The sequence below is a fragment of the Pongo pygmaeus genome, chromosome 11, assembly GCF_028885625.2.
Source record: "Pongo pygmaeus isolate AG05252 chromosome 11, NHGRI_mPonPyg2-v2.0_pri, whole genome shotgun sequence".
NCBI lineage: Eukaryota > Metazoa > Chordata > Mammalia > Primates > Hominidae > Pongo > Pongo pygmaeus.
In genome coordinates, this window is record NC_072384.2 from 96,167,349 (window position 1) to 96,184,028 (window position 16,680).

At 38.5% G+C, this 16,680-nt stretch overlaps 1 protein-coding gene across 5 annotated transcripts in view; it reads right to left on the reverse strand.

The window, feature by feature from the left end:
* Nucleotides 1-16,680, reverse strand: part of STK17B (serine/threonine kinase 17b) — a 48,817-nt gene that overhangs the window by 22,016 nt on the left and 10,121 nt on the right. For 2 of the 5 annotated variants that reach the window (XM_054477886.2, XM_054477885.2), the window contains 2 exons: nt 7,384-7,549; nt 615-827 (listed from right to left, as the gene is read on the reverse strand). In XM_054477886.2, the coding sequence (XP_054333861.1) occupies nt 615-827; nt 7,384-7,505 (335 nt within the window). In that variant the 5' untranslated portion in view covers nt 7,506-7,549. Of the gene's footprint in view, nt 1-614; nt 828-7,383; nt 7,550-8,033; nt 9,658-9,694; nt 13,207-15,472; nt 15,788-16,680 lie in introns of those variants that run through there. The other 3 variants (XM_054477884.2, XM_054477888.2, XM_063647763.1) reach the window with 3 other exon arrangements.

Consider the following 16,680-nt stretch of genomic DNA (forward strand, 5'->3'; position numbering starts at 1 on the left):
AGTCTCACATGTCAATATACTAGGTAACAAACCAGTTACCTTAACAATCCTCTACCCCTACCACCTGGTGAACTGTAGCATACTGGGGGTGTTTTCACTTTTTCACAGACTTGTGGCAAGAGATATATTTATTTCTTATTGCTACAACTAACATAGTGCTTTACACATTACACATACTAAATGTATTTCTTTAACAAACAATGTTTTAAGCATAGTTTTATGCAGTTTACCTTTCTATTCTCCTTATTTTCTTGAAGGTATTTTTCAAATAGATGAAGAAAATATACAAATTACTTCAATTCTATCTGCCCATCAGATTGTGTTCCAGAAAAATTCAATCAATTAGCCATTAACAAAATAATGTATATTCATTTCTCCACATTCCTCAAATGTTGTGTTTGTCATTTGTTTATTCTGTGCTGTTAGTTTTTGTGTATGTGCCCGAGGCTGTACATTTAGTCTTACGAAAATATCTGAATATAAATTAGGTCCCTTTTGCATTTTATTAACAGGACTCTTTAAAAGTTCTTGTCACACTTTTATCATTCTTATTCTTGACATTTTAATCATCTTATCATACCAATTAAAATAGGTACCATTTAGTATATACTTACTATTCCAATATCAAAATGATTTCACTTGTATTTTCATAGACCTCATGAAGATTAATAACACGGGGACAAGACTTTGCCAATTCAAGCACAGCAATCTCATGTAAAATCTCTGCTCGACAATCCTGTCCTCTTCTTCTCTTTTTTAGAAATTTTGCAGCATATTCTTGGCCAGTAGATTTTGATATACATTGTCTAACCACAGCAAATTTTCCTCTGGGGGAAGATGAGAACAATCAATTTTAATTTTTCTGCAGAGAACAACGTTAGTATATTACAGATTCTGTTATACCTCCAACTTAAAGTCAATTCTTTGAAATATCTGTGCCATCAGGAATTTATCTTTGTTCTCTAAATTGATTCAAATATCATATGTATTTTTATAAAATTTACAGTGCTATCATGTACAAATGTAAATGGCAAACTATAACAACAGGATAAGACAGAATTATATTTATTCTTCACTATTAAAATGATACATTATCTTGGGAGGTGGAGGCAGGCGGATCACTTGAGGTCAGGAGTTCAAGACCAGCCTGGCCAACATGGCGAAATCCTGTCTCTACTAAAAATACAAAAATTAGCCAGGCGTTGTGACACATGCCTGTAATCCCAGCTACGCAGGAGGCTGAGGCAGGAGAATCTATTGAACCTGGGAGGCAGAAGTTGCATGTACTCCAGCCTGGGTGACAGAGTCAGACTGTTTCAAAAAAAAAAAAAGATACATTATCATTGCAGGGAAATAATCTCATTTGCATACCAACTCCATGCCATGCTCTTGATATAAATTATTGTGTTTAAGTATCACAACAATCCTAAATAATAAATGTTCTCCTGTTCTTCACATCTCAAAGAAGATATGTAATTTAGTCAAGGTAAAGATTTAAACTCAGGTCTATTTCCAAAAACTGTACCCTTCATAGGGTATCATGTTAATTCTCTAATTAGAATAGCTTACCTTCAAATATAAGAAATTAAAGTGAATGCAAAAATGGGTATTTGATTTATTTAATTTTATTAGCAATTTTTCCTTTCAACACAATCAATTTTTACCACCTTTGAAATTTTCTATCACAATTGTCAATTGTTTTAGCAATATGTCTCTTAGTAATGCTCAGTAGCCTTTGAAGTCTGTAACAGATAACTAACGTATATGTGTCCTACAGAAAATATTCAAAGATACTTCATGATAAACTAAGAAAATGATAGTTATTAACAGCTATGTACAGACACATCCATTAAGGTCATAAGTATGCTTTTAGCTCTCTCCAATGGCAGTGCTTAGTACCTCTGTTTAGACACCGAAAATTCATTTCTACTGGCATACGTTTGTACTGTAAGTCTACAGCTGCCCAAAATTCATTTTCACAAAGGCCTAAAGCTATTCTGAGTCAAAGATTATTTTGGGAAATTAATAAAAGCTATTCTATTGACTGCCTACCCAGAAAAATATACACAAGCCCTTAAACCAGAAGTTTTGCATATAATTCCAGAGGGTTTTCAGATCTTAAAGCCCATCCATAAACCTTGTAAGGCTGGGTATAGGGGATCCAAAATTAAGAACCTCTACCTTAACTTTTGAATTACTCTCTGGTTTCTGATACTAACAAATCAGGTATAAATAAAAGATCTTCAGGAAGCAATGTTTGTTCCATAACTCCTCTTGCCCCAATTCCCTTCAATATTTCTAACACAGTCTATCAGACTCTTAGCATGGAAAACAAAACTTGATGTTTAGGGGGTACTGGGTAGAAACTGGGGGACTAAATTGCTTGACTGTATTTTACTAGCTATTCGCAAAGGCCAAGATGACAAAGATTCCTACTTTTTATTACCCAAATTTCCTCAAAATTGGTGCCAATGAAAAGTACTGGAAATCAAACTATAATTTGACTCTTCTACATTTATCAAAATATATTAATACATCAACTAAATAAATTTGCATATAAAAACCTGATTCTTTGAAAGCAGTTTTAAGATTTGAGAATGTTTAACTATAAATATTTTCTCATTGTATGCAGAAGGAATACAAATTGATGGGTTTCGATGAGCACACACAAAAATTAGTCCCTTTATATTCAACCCATTGGTGTTTCATAAATTTTATACTGGATAAACTGAGTCAGAATAAGATTAAACACCTCATGAAAGGCATAAATGGAATCGGAGCCCCAAGAATAAAACTGTGAAATGTGAATTCCTAACTTTCTGTTCTAATCACTATAAAACAATTCCTCCCTTTAAAATAGTTTTGTTGGGCCGGGTGCGGTGGCTCATGCCTGTAATCCCAGCATTTTGGGAGGCCAAGGCGGGCAGATCCAGAGGTTAGGAGATCAAGACCATCCTGACTAACACCGTGAAACCCCATCTCTACTAAAAATACAAAAAAATTAGCCGGGCTTGGTGGCACGTGCCTGTAATCCCAGCTACTCAGGAAGCTGAGACAGGAGAATCACTTGAATCCGGCAGACGGAGGTTGCAGTGAGCCGAGATCACGTCACTGCATTCCAGCCTGGGGGACAGAGCAAGACTCTGTCTCAAAAAAAAAAAAAAAAAAAAAGTTTTGTTAAGGAAGTGTAACTCACTTGCTTCTATCAATTCTTACTTAGATTTCGAAGCAAAAACTTGACTGAAACAGGAAGGAAATTTTGGGTTTTATAAAGAAATTCACTTGTAAAATTTAGGAAACAGAAACTAGTTAGCCAAGAAAACTGTGCATCTGAAAAAAGTTTATAGTAGTGCTTGTGACAATTCAGTTCTGCAATAATTTTATTATTTATTTTATCTATAAATAACACTTCTTATCTAATTGTTCCAGGTATTACCAAGAGGTTTTTTGTTGTTGTTTTTTTTTTTTTGAGACGGTCTCGACTCTGTCACCCAGGCTGGAGTGCAGTGGCAGGATCTCAGCTCACCGCAGCCTCAACCTCCCAGGCTCAGAAGATCCTCTTACTTCAGCCTCCTGTGTAGCTGGGACCACAGGCACGCGCCACCACTCCTGGCTAATTTTTTACATAATTTGTACAGACAAGTGTCTCCCTATGTTGCCCAGGCTGGTTTCAAACTCCTGGGCTCAAGCGATTCTCCTGCCTCAGCCTCCCAAAGTGTTGAAATTTTACAGGCATGAGCCACTGCACCCGGCCCAAGAGGCTTTCTTAAACAAGTATAGTACTCATTAATCCAGGGCAAAGGTGACCAAATGATGTGGATTATGATTTATTTATTTGCCAACGTTCACCACTAAGTAAAAGCTCCATGAGGGCAGGGACCACGTCTGTCCTAATTATTATAGTAATTATAAAATCTACAGTTCATTAACACATAATAGGAACTGAAATATCTGTTGAATGAATGCCAGAAATATGTACCCACTATAATACCATATACTGTGCTATTCTGTATCCTGTACTTAAAGTGTTTGTATTTCTTAAAAGATTGAGATTCCAATAAAATTATATATATATGTGTGCATGTGTGTGTGTGTGTATTCATTTATATACTATGAAGGTAAACATTTTTACCATAATTATCAGATGACTTAGGAAAAAAACCAAATATTTGTTTTCCATTCTAAAATGCTAATTATAGTTTAAAAGTATAAAAAATGATCTTTAAAATATGTTTCTATTCCAAATGTAATTGAAACATTTAAGAAAAGTTAAAGCATTTAAAAATAATCCTTAAGTCATACCCTAAAAAGGCAAGGCTAACTAGATTTCCCAGCAGTGAAAAGGTCTAGTAGTTAGCCTTCTGCATTCCCCTTCTGCATTCTAGAATACACAATAAAATGCGAAAGGAGGCGGGAGGGTAAGCCACAAAGGAAGCTGACGTTTATTTCTGAATCTGCCTCACCCTTCTAACCACAAGAAGTCCTATGAAACCTTTGCCTCAGTTGGGGGAGGGGTAGAAAAAACTTACCCAACATGTTAAAAAAACAGGAACAATTCAAGTTTTTTGAGAATAGTAAAAAATGAACTGTTAACTTTTACATAATTTCCTTTAATTTGCTAAAGGAAAATGAATTATTAAACACTAACACTCTGAAATAAAAAAGTTGATTCAGAAAGATAACTTTCAAAATGTGCAAACCTCAGAAAAAATGATTATGATTCTAATTTCCATTTCACAAAAGCATAGGATATTAAAATTGGTAACAATATTGAAAGAACTTTCAGTACATTCTTGGCAGATGAAAAGCCATGATTTCTAATTTGTCAAGATCTAATAAACATATCAATATTTACCATGTGACTCATTAGCCCATATCAATTCAAAAGAAAGATGTTACTTGGTCTCTTTCATAAAGGTATTTTAAAATGGGAATTTAGCAATCAATCTAAATTTGTTTTAATCAAATTCTTTCATGAGTTTTTGATCTAAAATTCTAAAAAGTATGCCTAATTCAACTTTATTTATGATGGCACCTCATTTGTAAAGCAATTTAGAATTATTAATATTGTCCTCAAAGTTTAAATTATCCAAAGCCCTCAAAGCAAAAATACTTTATAGATTTTTTAGCTCCTATAATGTCCCCGATTTTGAAAAGTTAATTTAAAAAATTTAAGTAAATTTACTCATCAAATAGTAACTCAGAAAAATAGAAAAGAAAGTGCCTTTTGTTGTGTGTACTGTTCAAGACTTTGTATAATATTCATTTCCCCATAACTGAGGCTGCATAACAGTTTGTTGGGGAAATTATAGGAAAGATTGCTGCACTGCATACAAACATTGTATTAGTAAGACCACGGACCACTGAAGTCTTTCCAATGCAGAGATTCTATGGTTCAATGTGAGATACAGGAAACTTAAAAAAAAGAAAAAGAAAAAAAAAAACCTTTCTTCCTATTATAATGCAAAGTGAAGTAATTAAGATTTAGAACAATTTCTTAAAAACATTTTAAAAGGTTCTAAAAACTCTATCTTTTGATACACCATTAAAACACCCAAATATTTTGCACATTAAATTAGTATGCCAGGAATTGTGAAATGTGCTTTTGTATTTAATTCTTGGTCAGTGAGGTAGATATTATAATTCTTTTTTTTTTTTTTTTTTGAGACAAAGTCTCACCGTGTTGCCCAAGCTGGAATGCAGTGGTGTGATATCGGCTCATTGCAACCTCCACCTGCCAGGTTCAAGTGATTCTCCTGCCTCAGCCTCCTGAGTAGCTGGGACTACAGGCACACGCCACCATGCCTGGCTAATTTTGTATTTTTAGTAGAGACAGGGTTTCACTATGTTGGCAAGGCTGGTCTCGAACTCCTGACCTCGTGACCCACCCTCCTCGGCCTCCCAAAGTGCTGGGATTACAGGCGTGAGTCACCACGCCTGGCCAGATATTATAATTCTTATTTTGCAAAAGAAAGGCTGCATCCAACATCTGCAACGTGAAAAAGCCAGGACTTGCCTCTGCCCTTAAGGTAAAAGGCCACCAAGAATGAAATTATTTTTCATGATTCAGTCAACTTTTCTCCTCACATCAAGATTTTCAAAGATAAAAATCAATCACACTGTTTTGTTGCACACTTATCAACACAAATACGGACTTAGTAAACCATTTAACATACAACAAAACATTTACCTCCAGAACTAAAATCAAACTGAAAATACATAATGACTACCATCTTCCAACCCTTCAGTAAGCACCTTTAATTTAAAGCTCAAAAGATGCTGAATATATAACTTAAATAACTTGGTATATCTTTTATAACTTTTCATATATTAAAATGGTAGTACAGAATGGTTTCATAATATCATGTCACTCCTTGGCCGTACAGGGTTTATACACTGGTTAAGGGAAAACAATTTGTAAAGCCTTTTTACTTATAAAACACTCATTTGTTGTAACATAGAATCAGACTATGAAATACGAATTCATTCTTTTTGTTCAACTTAGGAGACGGGGAGAATCTCCCTATTTCTTCTTCTTCTTTTTTTTTTTTTTTTAAGCCAAGCACAATACCCTAGGAATTTAAAAAAATATTTAATTTAACAAAAACTTACAGAGCACTGTACTAGGCACTTTATAAATATTAACTAACTTAATCCTCATAACAACCATATAAGATAGACACAATTATCTTCACCCCTACTTTTCAGATGAGGAAACGACAGCACTAAGAGGTACAGTAGGCAGGGCACAGAGGCTCACACCAGTTATCTCAGCACTTTGGGAGGCCACAGCCAGAGGATTGCTTGAACCCAGGAGTTGGAGACCATGGGCAACATGGCGAAACCCTGTCTCTACAAAAAACCAGCCCAGTGCGGTGGTGTATGCCTGTAGTCCCAGCTACTTAGGAGGCTGAGGTGGGAGATCCTTCGAGCCCAGGAGACAGGAGGTTGCAGTGAGCCAAGATCATGTCACTGCACTCCAGCTTGAGCAACAGAGTGAGACCCCGCCACAAATAAAAATTTAAAAAAGAGGTACAGTTATTTAGTTGAAGTCACACACCTAGTAACTGGTGGAGTCCAAACTTGAACTCGGCAGTCCACTATGCTGAGCTGCCTCTTCCCATGCACAGCCTCACATAAGGACAGAGACCTCCTATCAGAGGCTCTGAGTCTAGGTAGGATGTATGATATAAGTTCACTAAACCCTCCACAGATTTGATTTTCAAGTCAGTTAAGACTAGACCCCAGGTAATAGCAACAGAGATGACAACTTTCCTTCCTAATAATTGTTAAATAATGATCCCAAGTGAGTTTTATAGAATTATAAAAACACAAATCCAGAATTTGAATTTAGATGGCATACACATCATATGGTTTTCTTACCTCCCTAGCTCTTTAGATGTAAGTATATAGAAATTATTAAAGTTTTCCATTTTCATTGGAATTTGAGGAGTTGTAGTTACTAGGCCTGAAATACTTCGGCAATCAAATCTCCTCCTCGACATGTTAGGTGATTCTCAGGTCTGCTTCTTTAGTCACTTATTTTTACCTATGCAAAAAAAGAGAAGACAGAGAAAAGATGTTATCTCAGGCAGGATGTGCATTACATTACACAGCTCCAAATACAGTTATAAAATACAACTAAAAAAAAAAAGATTTAAAGAGCACATTCTACCCACAAGGAGGAAAAAACAAAAAGCACACATATAAACCAGTAACACTATGGCACTTGAATGAAGTTACCGACCTCATTTCAGAATAAAACTACTGTAAAAATCCTCTCAATTAAAAAAAAAAAAGTTACGATAAAATTATAATGCAAACAATCACTTAGTTTCATCATAAAACTCCATTCTTTAAAGTTATAAAGGTTTCAGCTGGACATGGTGGCACACGCCTGTAATCCCAGCACTTTAGGAGGCTGAGGCAGGAGGATCACTTGAGACCAGAAGTTCAAGACCAGTCCTGGCAACATAGCGAGATCCCATCTCTATGAAAAAATTTAAAAATTAACTGGGTGTAGTGGCTCTCACCTGTAGTCCCAGCTGCTTGGCAGGCTGAGGCAGGAGCATCACTTGAGCCCAGAAGTTTGAGGTTGCAGTGAACTATGAATGTGCTACTGCAGTTCAGTTTGGGCAATAAAGTGAGACCTTATCTCAATAAATAAATAAATAAATAAAGTTACAGGTTTCACGTAATAGGTAATTTAATACAAGATAATAATTATTCATTTTAAACTTATTTTCACATGGCTAAAGAAATTTGGTGGTAAATGCACATATTGTGAGTTATATTACTGACGTGAAGGACTACAAGAAATAGAACTTTTTCCATGGATTGGCTATGTTTCAGTACTAAACTCAGAAACTCTCAAAGGTCTTAAGAGTCCCTCCTTTGACAGCACCTAGCACAGAGCCTGCTATGTATGAAGTGCTCAATAATTTTGTTGGAAGAGTAACTAACCTATACATAAAGCTTTATTCTGAAGTTCTATATCTGAAGCTCATATATATATCTGGAAATCTGTGATGTTTATATGCATTCAGTGTTATCAAAACTATTATGTTAATTGCATTCATAAAACAATAACAGATACTATATTTCAAGACACTTATGACTTATTGCTATGCCTACTTAATAAAATATCAACTATTATTCTTTTAGCACCCTCCTGTAGTAACCCGCTAAGCATTTGTTCCTTCTCTGACACCTTTTTTTTCCTATTTTCTACTTAGATGTACTGTTCTTTATCTTCCTAAATTCAAATGCCAACTATAGTCTACTTAGCCAAAAAGCAGTGTCATTAGAGTTCAGTGTTTTCAGTTTCTACATTTTCTCTTCTTGGTGTCATTCTCAAATTATGAATGCATCATTGCAGTTCAGCCTGGGCGATAGATGGAAACCTTATCTCAAAAAATTAAATTAAATTAAAATTATAGCTTTCACATAACTAGATAGTAAAATTGTTTTCTCTACATCTCTTAGTCTTTGGGGAAACAAAGCTCTAACTAGTTTTGGGGTACATCTCTAGGAGTCAAAGGGTCGTAGTGTAGCATTCTGAGAATAACCTTTAGACTGAAAGACACCTGGGTCTGAATTCCATTCATCCATCATACCAGCTATGAGACCTTAATTAAATTATTTAACTTTGCTATTGTTATGGGCAGAATTGTGTCCTCCCCCAAACTCCTAAGTTGAAAAACCCTAACCCCTGTATCTCATAATGTGACTGTCTTTGGAGACAGGGCCTTTAAAAAGGTGATTAAGTTAAAATGAGGTCATTAAAGTGGGCCAGTTAGGACACAGACACACACAGAGGAAAGACTATGTGAACACGTTAGGAGAAGGCAGCCATCTACAAGCCAAGAGGGCAGGCCTCAGAAGAAACCAACCCCGCAGACATCCTGATCGCAGATTTCTAGCCTCCAGAATTGTTGAGAAAATATACTTCTGTTAAGTCACCTGATCTGTGGCAACACACTTATTTAAAAAGAAAACAAAACATGTAATATTTCAAATGTAAGACAAGGAACACCATATACAAACATTTACTTTCCAATCTTATTACTTGGTCATATTTCACTTAAATTAAAAATAAATAAAACATACTAGACACAGCCCCTTCTTTCCACCCCAGTTTACACTCCCACTAGCACTGGATGGGACAGTTTATCACTACTTTGACAATACTTGCCCAATTCAGACTCTTAATTTTGGCTATTCTAGTGTGATGAAGGTGAAATGGAATTTTGTTGCGATTTACTTCGCATTCCCATTTACTGGTGAAGAAAGCTTCGATTTTGCTGCCTCTAAAGTATGGATGATAAAAGAATCAATCTTCCAGTGCTGCAAGGATTAAAAATTAAAATATGCTGAACTCATGTCCACTGACACAGGTACAGTGCAAGTCACAAGGGCATATCGTTATTGTTCCACAAAACAAAATTAACATTCTACCCAAAAATACTCTCCCTGCAGTTCCCTGCCATTGTTGAATAGCTGTACCCTTTCCACGTACAAAATTCTCATCCCAACTTAGTCTAAACTTAATTCTTAAAAGTATTTTTGTTTTCTGTTTTAACTATTTGTGTATCTTCTTAGTTCTGATAGTGCTCAGTTTCACTGATTTTTTTCTATTGTTCTGAAAGATCAATATGGGTACCAATTTCCTCATAAGTTCACCTATTTATTGGAAATATACCTACATCACAAGCTGCTTTAGGCATCCATTAAGCATTTCTTAAGTTCATCTTCCTTTTATTTACTGCATCTGAACCAATTGTCAGAGCCAAGATATTTTTCCATTTCCTCTCCTTTGGCCAATTTTGCATATAGTGGAGCATGAATGTCACCTTTGTCCACCAAGCCCTCCACAAACATCTAGTTGCCCTTCATATAAGGTACATGCAGGTTATCAGTCAGCTCTCTGTCGCTCCTTCTTGTATCTTCCTAAATTTCCCACCAAATTCTCTTTAACTGCAACAATTCCCAGGCCTTTTCTTGTCTTCTACCACACTTCATATTACCGATTCTAAATTACCTATATGTCTCACTCCATTTGAAATTCATTTCATAACATTTTATCAGGTTATAGCAGTTAAAAAAAATCTTAAAGGATCTGGTAAGTAAATTTATATGCATGTGTATACACGATTATAGGCACGATTAGATCCTATAAAAAGTGTAATAGAAGGTAAGACACAATTAAGCTTTTAATCACACGGTACTACTAAAAATAATGGTATCTCACTTATTTTTAAAGATTTTTTTCATTAAATCTCATTAAAATAATTACCAAAAGAATTTGGAAGTAGATCAGTGAAGGAAGGAAAAAAAAGGAAATGTTAGGCTTGATCTGGGCCTTCACTTACTTGAATGCAGAAAGCAAGTGTGATGTGAACAAAAGCAAGACTCTCTCTATAAACCTCTAGCTCTATTTTAAAAAGTATTTATCATGATATTTATTTCAAAATTATCAAATAAGAAAGTTTTTAAAAAATAGAATATACAATAATAAAAATATTTAGAAAATCAAATTGTCTGTTTTGATTCCTTTATTAGCTCCCCAGTATCTACAAGCTTTCAAGTAGTTACAGCATGACACATAAAGGCCTCTGAGGCCAAGTATACACCAGCTACATTTCCTGCCGCACTCATATTTCATATTTTGCCACCACATCTTTGTTATACTTCTTTGCCTGAAAAAGCCTTTCTACTTTCCTTAAATGGCTAACTGTTCTTACACATCCTTCATAACTCAACACAGAATGGCCTCTCCCCCCAGGAAGCTTTGCCTAAAAACCACAGGTTGATTTAAAGGCTTCTCCTTTATGCTTCAAATAAGAGGACCCTTGGCATACTTCTTTACCTCAAAATGTAACATGTTAGATTGCAATTCTGTTCAGTGTTTAAAGGGCAGCATCCTTTTACTTTTCTGCCTAAGCAACGAGCATGGTATCTGCCACCCGGTAGGAATTTTAAAAATGTTTGATGAAGTGAATTGTAAGAATTATGAGATATAGAAAAAAGAATTTGTAGGTACATCTCATGTCTTCGAGGGGTTAGGAGAACTTGAGATCCATCTTGAATTTACAGTACTGGAGCTCTGAATGCAGCTAGTCTCTGCTTAATTCAGAATTTGGACAAATAAAGTAACTATTTTAAATTGCACTTAGAAAATGTCAGTTCTAAACAGGTACCCACAAAGTCTGGAAACACAGATAAAATTATTTTGTCATATACTATAATATAATGCCAATAGACCTTTTGTTTTTACCACTGTTTCCAGACAAGGTGGCTACTTGTTTTTAATACAAGCTACTAATACAAATACCTACTGCAGTTAAGAACATCACTCTTTTAAGAGCCTCCAAAAATCAGGAAATTCAGGTAAGTGTCCTATCAAGATTTATCACTGATAAGTCTGGATCTTCATGAAGTAAATTGGGAAGGCAATAGGAAGCAAAGTAAGCCCGAAGATTGTAAGGGAAGCAACTCCTTTCTACATAGGCATTTAAGGCATTTACTGCTAGCAAGCTTTCCCTAGGAAACCGAAAAAGAGATTTAGCGTCCATCAAAAGTAAAGGAAGAACTTTCTCCTGGTGTGGCAGAAGTATTCGTTTTTAATTAGTCATTGATTAGAAGTATTGGTATCAAGATGGAAATGATGATGATTTTCAATTTCAAGGAAGAGATTATATTCCTCATATGTATTCTGCTAACAGGTTTTGTTTTTTAAAATATTTTGAACAGAAAATATAATTCATAAATTTAATCCTCTAAAAATCACAACAGGAAGGCAGCTAAACTAACTCTAATGCAATCATTCTAGTATATACTATCCAAGGGCTGAAGTGTCAGGCAATGACTCCTAGGCCTGATTCTGTGCCAAGACCCTAAGGCCTAATGCTGTGTCTTCCCACCTCCAGAAAAAGAATTAAACCTGTAATTGTGAACCAGGATAAAAGGTTGAAAAACGGAAATAGAGTGGGGGATTCCAGGGTCGGCAACAAATGCACGGTGCTTGTCACTCACAAGATGGAAAATTGGGTTTCTGTTGTAAAATATTGTTTACTTAGTAGCACCGCTTAAGTACTATTTATTCAGTAACTATTACAATGCAAAATGGAATCTGATCCTTTAAGGATTAAAGAGGAAATTACCATCTCACTGTTAAAATTTTTCAATGCTTACAGTATCACTACACCCTCTTTTGGAGTAATTGCAAAGGATCAGGGATGAACCAAAATATAATGCATATAAATATTAAAAGAGACTAATATACATGTTTTAAATGGCACTGAAGTTTGAGGTTAAATGTTCTGGAAAAAGGATAATAAAAAACTTTTAATAAAGTATGCCTTGAAAATTGCAACATTACAACATATTTAGATAAAAATACGTGCTTGTAACTTTATAAGAACATTTCTTAATTGAAATATTCAAAGAAATAGCTTTTGATAACAGTCCAGCATAGACTACAAACTACAGTACTTAAACATAAAATCACTGAATTTTGTCATCAATATTATGAAAAACTAAAGCAACTGACATTTGAAGTTTTCCTAAGTGGAAAGGTAGTAGATAAATGATTGCTAATGTTTCTGACAAAACAAATACCCATACAGTGCAAAAGATTTCTTTATAAAAAGAAGAATCAATCACTATCCTTTAAAAGTAGTAAGCCTAGGAATACTATTCTTTTTTTTTTTTTTCTTCTTTCTTTTTTTTTTTTTTGAGACAGAGTATCACTCTGTCGCCCAGGCTGGAGTGCAGTGGCGCGATCTCGGCTCACTGCAACCTCCACCTCCCGGGTCAAGCAACTCTTCTGCCTCAGCCTCCCGAGTAGCTGGGACTACAGGCGCGCGCCACAATGCCCGGCTAATTTTTGTATTTTTAGCAGACACGGGGTTTCACCATATTGGTCTCGAACGCCTGACCTTATGATCCGCCCGCCTCAGCCTCCCAAAGTGCTGGGATTACAGGCTTGAGCCACTGCGCCCGGCCAGAATACTATTCTTAACTGCCAATCTTACTTATAGAAAATGTGAATTACAATATACTATGCATGCAATTTTAAGGCAATTTAAGGATTAAGTGAAAGTGTTATTAACTGAATTCCTTGACTTCTTGTGTCTCTAAAATTAAAGCAAAAATATTTTGATAAGGAAATTCTCCCTTATAATTATCAAAGAGCTTTAAAACATGTTAAAATGTTCACTTAGCAGTAAAACAGTGCAAGCTTAAAAATAAAATTATCTGATTAGAAACGTCAGACATAAAAATGCTTGTATCTTCTTCAAATTTGTTACTCATATGCTAACACAACGATTAGTAAAACCTCCAACTTCCTAAAAACGGATTCTATCTTAACCAAATTGTAATTCACTAATCAATGATCCCAAGAGAAACTGCAACCATTCTATTCACACACAAAAAAGGATGGTCTTCAATCACAGAAATTCTACTTTTAAAAAGTCTTGCCATGTAAGCAAATATATTTCACCTCAATTTTGGATCCCTACTTTAGAAAAAAATGATCTAAAATGTACAATATGTATCTCAAAAATAAAACATCTATTAATACCTCCAATTATTAAGATACTAGAAAAAGTTTAATTGAGCATCTGCTCAGAGGAGGAGGATCCGAGGGAGATGAGTTTAAAACTTTTGCACTGCTTCTATGGACCAGTTTTCTTAAAAAACACACAATCCTACGGGTACACGGTCTAATATTTACAAAATAAGCACTTGTTGAAAATTACTTCTGAACAGTTCACCATAAAACTAAAAAACAGTGTTATCAATGAGAAAGTAGGTTTATTTTCCTATAATAAAACTGTGCTCCTGGGTTCAAAATGCCAGGTTACATACGCTGCCACTCATTTCTACAGAGCTATGCTGTCTCCGCGCAGACATTCTCATAGACTTGAAAACGTAAAGTGGCCACACCACGTCAAACGTCCCTGGCAAGGTTCTGCTTATCATTAGCACCACAGATGTAAACATTACGTCGACAAAACAATCGGTGAATGTGATACACAGTCCCCATGTGTTTAAATATTAGTGAAATCTGATAAGTATTAAGATTTTTAAAACGTATTTTGTTTCTTAATTCCAATTTCCAAATTGATGTCAGAGTGCCTCTAGTCCAGACAGAAACTAATGCCAGCTACCAGCTGCTATAAAGCCTCTTTCAACTTTGTCTCTACCTCTCCCTGGGAGGAAATTCAAATGAAATGCTTTTCCCTACAATAAAACAAAGAGCCTGGGTAAATGTCAAAAATCGTTGGCATCCAGTAGTGGTATAGTTTGAGGATGAGTCGTGCACACTAAGTGGGTTACAAGGCATCAAAGTAAAAATCAGATCGCTGAAAATCACGGAAACAGCTGTAGCCCGTCTTGCTCTCTCGCTGGTTTTAAAACACTGTTCCCAAGCAGTAACTGCAAACGTCCCACAAGATGAGCACGAACTTTCTCTAGACGAAAGGCAGCTGGGAGCAGGACGTGTCCACGAGTCCCGATGGGAACGCGTCCACGCCGCAGCTGGGACTCGGGAGAAGCTAGGGGGACCGCGTGGCCTTGCTGTGGAAGGGACCCGCGCGGGCCCGCCGCGAAGGGGGCCCTGCCTGGAGCGACCTGGGGAGAGCCGCGGCCGGCCGGGTGGAGGGCGCACGGGGACACACGGACACGCACAGACACAGACATGCGCCCCGGGCTGAGGAGGGTGGTGGGAGGACCGCCGGCCGCCCCCCGCGCGGAACCCCAGGGAACCCGGACTCCAGCCGCAAAGCGGAGAGGCGCCAGCAGCAATCAGCCACCTCAGGGGCGGCGGAGTCCAAGCCCCTCTCAGCCCGACCGTATCGCGTAAACCCTCCTCGGGTCCTCCTTCCTCACGTATGAGGTCCCTGTACCGAGGCGGCTGGTTCCATCGCAGCCCCGAGCCAACCCGCCAATCCCGCAGGACACTAACCGCTCAGGCCGCCGCAGGTTCTCCCGGGACTGCCCCCTCCAGGGGGCCGCTGTCCCGCCCCACGCCGGGGGCGGCCACAGGACGAGTTCTCTAGCTCCAGCCGGGCGAGGCGCCAGGGAGCTCCGAACGTGGCAGGACCCACTTTTACTTTTCCAGACAAGGGCCGACGGTTGTGACCTGACTTCTCGTGAAGTGACTCCTGGCGACAGCAGCAGAGAGGACTACCGAAGCTTGCAGTTGCGGTTTGAAAACTGCAGCCGCGTCTGGGGCATCGCCGTTCGCCAGATCCCTCCCCCTAGGTCTGGAGAGCCAATCGGAGCGGGTGCGGAGGGTGGGTCTGTCACGTGACGGAGGGCGGGGCACCGGCCGGGGGCGCGTGGGCGGGGCGGGGCCCGGCGGTGAGAGGGTGTGGCGCCTGGCTGGCCCGAGGCGGGGCGGGGAGGCGCGGCGGCGCGGCGGCGCGGCGGCGCAGGTGGGGCGCACCCGAGCTGCCGTGAGGGAGGGGCGGAGGGGCGGAGGGGCGGAGGGGCGGAGGGGCGGAGGGGCGGAGGGGCGGAGGGGCGGAGGGGCGGAGGGGCGGAGGGGCGGAGGGGCGGAGGCGGCGAGGGGCGGAGGCGGCGAGGGGCGGAGGCGGCGAGGGGCGGAGGCGGCGGAGGGGGCGGCGCTGCAGAGGGGGCGCGCGGGGCTGGAACTCCTGCTCTGTGCACTCCTTCCCACCTTCAGAGAGGTCAGTTCGAGAGGTGTGAATATCCGGAGACCGGGGAGAAGGAAGCCGCAAAATTCGTCCCAGCTGCCTGCGACTAGTTACCAAACTTCAGTGCCTACCAAAGACCTATTTTCTGACTCCTCTTGGGAGTCTCCCTTAGGACCTGAACCTACCCTCTAAGTGGAGAACCCAGTTTGCTACAACTTGGCAAAGGTTCCTCGGAGTGTCAACATCAGTTGGGGATTTATGGAACCTAAACCCCACTGCTAACGGCCGCTGTCGCGAATGGTGTCCCTTCTGAGGCATTGACTGAAGGCAGTGTAGGGAGGGTCCCAATAGGCTGAACAGCCGATTTTGCATTTACGGTGCTAAGGAAAAAGATGAAAGCCCTCAGCAACCTGCTCAAGATCTGTTAATCTTTGAAGACAGTGGAAATTTTCAAAGTTCTGTGCAAGACACAAATGTTTTACATAGATATATAATCCTAGTTTATATGTATAGG